Source organism: Ipomoea triloba, chromosome 13 (assembly GCF_003576645.1).
Source record: "Ipomoea triloba cultivar NCNSP0323 chromosome 13, ASM357664v1".
Lineage (NCBI taxonomy): Eukaryota > Viridiplantae > Streptophyta > Magnoliopsida > Solanales > Convolvulaceae > Ipomoea > Ipomoea triloba.
The window spans coordinates 22,204,240-22,213,185 of record NC_044928.1 but is presented as its reverse complement, the minus strand read 5'-3'; the positions used below and the strand labels follow the sequence as shown (position 1 = coordinate 22,213,185).

The following is an 8,946-nucleotide window of genomic DNA, read 5'->3' as shown; positions in this document are numbered from 1 at the left end:
GAATGATGTGTTTTATTAAGTATATTCATGAATTTGAAGTGAATAGGTGCATTTGGTATATTGTGTGGAATGATGTGTTTTATCTGTCCTCTAGTGCGTTTTAGTACGTAGAATGATGTGTTTTGTAACATATATATATTACGCGTTGATTTGATGAGTTGATATGATCTATAGCTGAAAATAGACCGCACGGTCACATCTAATGACCAGGCCACACCTGATCATGACTATATATATATATATATATATATAGTGAAGTGTTGCAGACTGCTACTGACCATGCCACTATGGTGTATGAAGGATGGATGGGCCATAGAAGCTTCCTATCTTTCAAAGTAAAGTTGCAATCATTTTCCTGCTCACGCTTGTACCGATTACAATATTACTTCGCGTTGCCCACGCTTGTAATAAACCACATTTTCTTTTTGAATAATCATAGCTATATTTGTCCAAAGTAAAATTCTCATTACATATATTAATTCCATTAACGGAGAAAAAAATCTATAGCTCGATCACTTTTATATATAGATTATAATTAAAGTGTGTCATGTAAAAAAGGTACTTCTATTTTATGTGTTTAGTTTAATTTACGAGGTTTGACTGAAATTATTTTTAATCAATTTTTTTATAGTATTAAGTTTAGTATTATTATATAAAATTTATATATTTAGAAAACTACATTACAAATACTATTAAACACAAAAGATAAATTTAAAAACAATAAAAAATAAGCAAAAAATAAATATTTAATTTGATAAATGAATAGTAAATAACATGGGTAAAATGAGATAGAAGAATTATAAGTTAAAAGTTATTCACTGTATACCTGGGAGAAACAGTATATATAGTACCCACACTTATAAATAGTGGCTCTATTTCCATGATGTAACACACAATACACTATAAGAAAGCAACAATGTAACAGATTTAACTATAGATTAAATAGTTATAATCTAACTATTACATAATGTGATGACACCTATTCTACCATTCTAAATGGGTGGTCATCAAATCGAACCCTGATAATAACAATATTGATTTTCTTGAACATTTATCTATAATTCACATTAAAATACACGGGACATAATGAATAATGATCCACATTTATGTCTGACAAATCTTTTGTTTTAAAATTCTCTTTAGATTTTGTCCAACTAAAATAAAAAATCTTTTAGATGGTTTGAGGCTCAAAACATAAACCAGATTGTTTGTAGTTTTAAACTTCAGATCCAATTGTCTGGGTTCTATAGTTTGTCAGCTTTGACTAGTCCATGATGGTATTTATAATTTACCAAAGAATTTGTTTTGTTTTTTGTTTTTGTTTTTGTTTTTGGTTTTGTTTTTTTTTATGTTTTATGTTTTTTTTGTTTTGTTTTGTTTTGTTTTGTTTTTGAATAGCCATGTTGGTGAAAATGACTGGGGTTCAAATGAAATCGAAAACCGAGTAGAAAATGTTGAAATCGCGCTTAAATAGTGAGCAGAGCACGGGTGACACGGCCATGGACACGACTGTATTTTAAAACTGCAATTCTGGGCAGGTTTCTGGAAATTGCACCAAAAATTGCAATGCACTTATCTTTTGCTCCTCTTTTGTTTTGGTTTTCCTAAATGATCAAAACCACTGAAAACACCCCTCTTAAGCTCCCTTGGAAGTGTTGCATCCATCACCATAGCTTCATATTTGGCCTCTATTAGACTCCAATGCCCACCAAAATGCATGAAAATATCTATCTTTGCTTCCAAAGCTTTGCAACTCATACTCCTTACAAAATAATGCAAATAAGCACTAATCCTCATGAAACTTGGATTGATTAGAAAACAAAATGATATAATAAAAGGGAGGAAAATATGGACAAATAAACACTTATCAACTCCCCTACACTTAAATCTTTGCTTGTTCTCAAGCAAAGACAAGAGATAAATCACCATCATAACAATGAATTGAAATTGATCATATTCCCACTTTGCACAACCTATAAAATCACAATCCAACGTGTTACAACACAACTTGTTTCAAGAATCACCTTAGCTTGGCTAATGAGTTCCATTCTCAAGCCAATAACCAATCACCAAAGCCATTAAAGTGTGAGAATCTAGTGTACACAAATACTAAGTTGAGATTATGCAAAACTTGGCCTTGAATGAGATTCCATAGGCTTTCCCTTCATACTCCCACTAGCTCAACTCTATGATTGCATGCTAAGATCAAATAGGACTTTTATTAGGCTTGTAAGGGGCTAAGAGCATCCTTATCAATGGAGATATTTCACGGTTTTTTAGGAGTTTTTGTAAGTGTGATTATAAAAGAGAAAATGGGGTGGGAGAAAAAAAAAACAAAAATGATTTAAAAAGAATTTATGTGATCTGTTAGGCGCGCCTCAGGAGCGCCTGACGTGCCCAGCACTGCACGTGCCCACTGGGCGCCTGCTGTGCCCCAGACGCGCACAGCACAGACCACTCCTCTTCCCAAGCACTGCAATTCTACTGTTCCAATAACCCCATTTTGCAGGAGAACCATTTTCCTTCTCTCTCCACTTTCTCTTCCCTCCACCTCACCTAACACTATTCCAATATCTCCTAAATAACCATTGATAGGAATGCCCTAAGGGTGAATAGTTAACAAAGAAGGGGTAAATGAATAAAACAAAAGAGAGAACTTCACACTTGTTCACAATTGAGTTTAGAAGAGATATAACTTGAATGAACTAAGGAGCAAACAAGACTTAAGGACAAAACAACCTCTAAAGTGATGGGCTAGAACACAACTTACAAAACAAACTTCAAACTTTTATTCAATTTCTTCATTTCTTTTCATTTTTTTTCTCTTTTCATCTTTTTCAACACTTTTTCTCAATTTTTCTCAAGCTCATTCTTTTTCTTTTTCTTTTCTTTGCAAATCAACTAACAACTTATTCTCAAGACTCCTACACTTAGACAAAATTATCAAGATGATTGCTAAAAAAAAAAGCTCCAAATAAGATCTATTCTAAGAAAAAGAACAAATGCTCTATTTTCTCAAGGGCGGAAGGAAACATTTTAGCTAAGGTTAAGGGTTAAATGACAAGGGTCAACACAAGAAAAACAAACACAATGAAGGGTTTACGTGCTTAAAAAAGTGCTTAGCACTTATTAAACAAATATAAGGCTCAACGGGGACAACTAAGGGTAAACATATGCTAAAAGGGTAGGCTAAAAGGCTTGGGCTGAACAAAAATGGCCTAAATCATTTCAAAACATGCAAATCTTAGACTTCACTTGGAGAGTAATGAAGCAAGTTCTAGCAAAACAATCACCACTGAAATCTCACATAATCCTTCACTAGCAATGCATAACACACTAGATCAAGAATTGATTCAATTATTAAGTGGTTAAAAAGGCTATTGGCAAGAGAATAAATCAATCATGTATTACAATAAACACAAGGATCACATTCTCTACTATATATATACAAAGTAAATCATTATACACAATTAAAGAAAGTAGGGAAAGTAGATGAGACTCCCCTAATGAATCCCTTATGCGCAAAGGGTCATCATGAAGCCTTATTGGAATTGAGCATACTCCTTTGTGTCACTCATAGATTCAAGAGAATATATGCATGAAAGCGCAAGTGAAAGCATGATATATCCAAAATAACAGTGTAAAGAAAAATAAAGGGGAAAATAAAATGCAATAAAATGAAAGATAACATAGGATGCCTCCCATGAAGCGCTAAGTTTAACGTTGCTAGCTCGACTCAACCTTCTCAAAGAACTATCCATGCATGATTGGATGAAGATGAGTTCCTTTTCTCCATCCACTTTCTCTTTAATAAATGTCCTTAAATGTCGAGCATTAAGGAATTCCTTTAAGCTCAAAAGTAGCATGTTTTCCTCAAAGAAATTGCAATGATCCACTTCCAAAAATATGCTCTCTCCTTCAATCTCTATCTCTTTTTTCTTCAACATTTTTCTTGAACAAGTAAGGAGAGTCTTGGGTTTTTCTCATGCACCAATTAATAAGAGATAGGAGTCCTTAGATATGAATATTGGCCAATGTAGGGTAAAACTCACAAGGCCTTCAACTCCTTCTGGTTCCCGAACTCTTCTAAAGTTCTCAAAAAGCTTCATTAATGGGATTTCCTCATTCAAGCCTTGCATTCTCCCAACTACATTTTCCTTCAACTTCTCTTCCAATGGACAACTTTCAATGTGATCCTTGCTACCATCTTCCATATTATCTTCCTTTTCTTCCTCTACACTCTCATCTTTTGTTTCTTTCTCAACACCATATTCTTCTTGCACTTCTTCAATTGTACCATCTTCAAGTTGCTCCTTATCACTACTCCCTTGCAACTCTAAACTTTCTCTCCAACTTGGTGTCTCCATCTCAATACATTCATCATAGACCTCATCATCTTCATCATTAATGTCCTCACCTCGCCTTTTATTTTATTCAACCACATGACCTTCATTTGGCAAGAGTAACTCTTGTAGAACCTCCCCATTGGAAAACAATTCTTGAATGTGTTCTTGAGCTGTCAAACCTTGTCTTTGAGCCATCATGTTTTCTAGTTGAACTTGTAGCTCATTCATTTGCATAAGCATGTAGGACATCATAAACTTCATCTCGGGATCTTGATGAAATGGTTGACATTCTTGTTGAGGTTCCCATTGATTATTGGTATATTTTTCCTCAATTGGTCTCATGGGATATCTCTCATCCTCATTGTCATCATCGGGTACAATAGAGACTTCCCAACGCCTAACCAATGCTAAAGTTTCCTCATCTAATTCATACCTCTCAACATTTGGTGAATGGGCGTGATGATCATATGGGGATTGAGTGTCTTGATGATCATATGTGGATTGCTTCTTTTTTTTCCCTAATAATATTATTTTTAATATTATTATAAATATTTTAATATTATAAATAAATTAATTAAAATATATAATTATACAATTCTACTCATTTTTAGAAAATGAACCAAACACATAAAGACAGTTTTTCATAATGCAACCAAACACCGAAAATGAAACTATTTTTTCCAGAAGTCATTTTCCTGTTTTTCAAACTGAGCCTTAGATTAATTTGATTTATCTTTTTATTGACTTAGATTTCATGATGTACACGATATATAGTCGGACAAATAAAAAAAAAGGAAAAGAAAAGAAAAGAAAAGTAAGGAATAATGGTTAAATAGGCACTCCAACTATAGGTTAAAATGTAATTAACCTCTAAATTAAGAAAAGCTCCAGAATTTTTTTCCTTTCAAAAAAGGAAAAGAAAAACTCCAATTAGATATTTCATCTATTCACTTGTATGCAATTTAGTCAATAACTTCTTAAATTTGTGCAATTAGCTTATTTTGCATGTAAACTCAAAGTAATAGTAGGTAAAATTTTAAAAAAAATATAAAAATGAGATTTTCGACTTCTCCTCAACGGAAAAGTAGGCAATCCAGCTTCTCCGTCTAGTTTGACGAAGAAGCCATGATAGGCCTCCGTCCAATTGGACAGAGAAGCCATGACTTGCTTCTCCGTTAAGCTGGAGGCTTCTTCGTCTAGTTGGACGGAGGAGCCAGGTCGGCTTCTCCGCCAAACTGGACGGAGAAGCCATGACCGGCTACTTTGTCCATTTGATATGGAAGCCATCGCCGATGAATGATTCTTTTCTGTTTAAATTTAATTACTTATATCTTAATTTAAAATATATTTTGTTTAATTTTAATTAATTTTTAAATAAAAAACTACTGACTACCTAGAGGTAACCTGTTAATTCACTTAATTGCATGAAAATAAAAAAATTAAAGTTTTTAATTGAACTTTTTTTTTAGGGATTAATTGCACTTTGTCCTATTGTTGAAGGGTCTATTTTGACTATTTTTTCAAAAAAATAATTATTTTTCCTTGTATATTTGTACCGTACGGTGTGCATGTTACTCAAAATAGAATATGCCACAATTGCGTGGCTTGCGTCGATATTCTCTATGCGGAGTATTAAAATATTAAAAGAAAATGGGGATAAGCATTAGGCAGTATATATATATTCACCACTCGGACCTGCAGGTTTCCCTCATCTTCAGTGTGGTTAATCAATAATCAAGCAAAGCAGATCAAAGCTCTCTTGAAATTTCGAACGATGGGTTTGAAGGTAAGTTCTTAAATCCCACTCTGCTTCCTTTAATATTTTTGATAGCATCCATATACGCTTCTGTTCTGTTTGTATCCACCCAAGAATTGTTTGTTTTCTGCGAGTTCTTCTTCCCCTATTTATCATTCATGTATCGTGTAGTTTGGAATCTCATTTTTTTTCATTTTGATGTTATAGTTTTGTTGTCTCCTTGCTTTTGTTGGGATTTTACTTGATGGGCACTTGGCAAATTTGATGCTAGGCTAGATCTTGGTAAAATTAGGAAATGAATAATCTTGGCTAAAAGAGTCTATTATTTCAATGTGTAAGTTTAATTTCTGATTTCGAAGTTTTCGATTTTTGTGTATATTCAGTGACATAATAGTCTCTCCAGTAAAATTTTATGGGTTTTGATATATACTGTTTTCTGATCTTGTTTTTGGTTTTGATAGTGATAAGTAATTTGAAAAGTTTTATACTCTGCCTTAACAAAACCACAAAATTATTGTTGTATTTGCTCTCAAATTAGGAGGCTCAGAATTGTAATGAAATACAGAGTATATTTCAGAGATTTGATGAAAAAAGAAAGATTTGGTTAACTCTCAGAAACTACTAAGGCAAATAAAAATGAGATGGCATGATTAACTATTGAGTTGATTCATCTCATGATAAGCAGTCATGAAACTATATTTACTCACCGTGTGTATATTCGTATATGATTATAGCATATTTCTTCTGTGCTTTCTGTTTTAGCGATTTCATGACCCCAGTAATGTTGGATTGTTGGCTTTGATCGATGTTATTATTATGTGAAAAAGAATAATTTACAAATTTGGATGATAACTTTTGAAAGGTGGAAAGATGCTTGTATAGTTATAGAGAATCTTTCTGGTCTCCCCTTCCCTTATATTCGAAGAACTAGTACTTTTTATGTGGTGCTTTTCACTATCGTAATTTGCATCAGATTCCATGGTTTGTGCTGTGGCAATTGACAAAAGACTACCTTTATTTGTTGCAATAGTTTAGGCATCTCATCAATATGTTGGCTTCTGCTAGGTTGAACCTCTCTGCCGATGATCCTACCTTTCCAACTAGTCTTTAGTTGTTATCTTTTCTTTGGTACAACCGTATATTCTGATGTACACATTAAAATTCACAACTTTTGAGTTTTGACCATAACCTTGCTTTATAATTTACTAGATTAGGGATTGCACTTCGGGCACACACGCAATTAAAAGAGTCACTTTATGCTTGATTGTCATCAATTTTCATGGTGGCTCAGTAATATGCCTGATTAGCTAGAAAACTTGCTAAACTTGTTGTGTTCATTATAATTGTGATTCACTTTCCGTTAGTTTTAGGTAGTATGTCCTTGCATACCAGGACGAACATAGATAATCAGATGCCCTCAAGGTCGAGATACAGTGATCAGTATCTTGCATTTGACTTATAACCCATTCTTCTATTCATTTACCAATTAATGTCATGATAGAAATTAGAAAGAGTTAGGAACCAATTTTTTAGTTTGGTGAATCCACACTTATATTTAATTTTATCTTATAATTATTATACGGACCAGTTTAAAGTTCAATATAGATAATGATTTGCATTTCCTGCTTGACATTTAACTTACTAAACTCGAGCTTGAATTCTTGTTCTTCAGGAGGAATTTGAAGAGTACGCTGAGAAAGCTAAGCAATTGCCTGAGAATACTTCCAATGACGACAAGCTCATTCTCTATGGACTTTTCAAACAAGCCACAGTTGGGAATGTGAACACAAGTGAGTAATTTTTCCAACCAAGATTTGTGCAGACGAGAGATATTACTGATTCAGTACTGCTTGTATGATGCTTGAGTGCCATTTGTTCGTACTGATTATTTTAATTGCCAGGCCGTCCGGGTATGTTCAACATGAGGGACAGAGCAAAGTGGGATGCTTGGAAGGCTATTGAAGGTATGGTATTTCCAATCTTGGATATGAAATACAAATACTCTTGGGGTAACCCCAGCCAAGATGGCTAAGGATAAAAACTTAGAATCACAAGATAATGAGTTCAAATCCCAGCCCTCTTGGTTTAAGCCGGTCAACTATGGGCAACCTTGGCTGGTTTATCTCCTCATGGTCCTTTGCTGGCTAGGATCATAAGACGGGATTTACCCATTGCACACCCTCAGGTAGTGGCTACGGGTTCCCTCATCACCCCGAAAAAAATACAAATACCCCTGTTTTCTGAGCAACAAGTAACAATCTTGTTACAGAGAATGCTTCATATATGTGTATTTATTTGGCACTTTTTTTTTTTTGGGCAGGAAAAACCCAGGAGGAAGCTATGAATGATTATATTACCAAGGTGAAACAGCTGCAGGAAGCAGCTTCATCTTGATGGCATGAATCACCTGTTCAATAAGTTAAATATTATGGTCTGATCTATCCAGTCATGCTTGTTGCCTTTATGTTTAAAAGATCTCCCTATAGCCTGGAGAAAAACATATCTATGCATAAAACTGTTGTGTTATTGCTGGCTGATTTCTATGGTATATCTGCATGATTTTCTTATAATCTAAAAATGTCTAATATAGTACTATGTTTAAAAGCATGCCAGAAAATTTATAACTCCCCATTCATTGTACACACAATAGATCGGATTGGGTAACTCTAACCAAGTTGGCTAAGGTAGAAACTTGTAGCCATAAGGTCACAAGTTTGAATCCAAGCCTTCTTGGTTTGAGCCGGTCAGCTATGGGCAATCTAGCTTGTTTACTTATTTGTGGTTTTTTGCCGGTCAAGGTCACAAGGCGAGGGTTTACCTAGTGCACACTTTCGGATAGTGACT

The 8,946-nt window shown here is 34.1% G+C and overlaps 1 protein-coding gene across 1 annotated transcript; it reads left to right on the top strand.

The window, feature by feature from the left end:
* The first annotated feature begins 6,007 nt into the window (after positions 1–6,007).
* Positions 6,008–8,672, top strand: LOC116001560 (acyl-CoA-binding protein). Its single transcript, XM_031241441.1, has 4 exons — positions 6,008–6,132; positions 7,775–7,892; positions 8,004–8,066; positions 8,423–8,672. Exons 1-4 carry the CDS (start codon positions 6,121–6,123, stop codon positions 8,494–8,496), a joined length of 267 nt encoding a protein of 88 aa, XP_031097301.1. The 5' UTR covers positions 6,008–6,120; the 3' UTR covers positions 8,497–8,672.
* Positions 8,673–8,946: the final 274 nt, after the last annotated feature.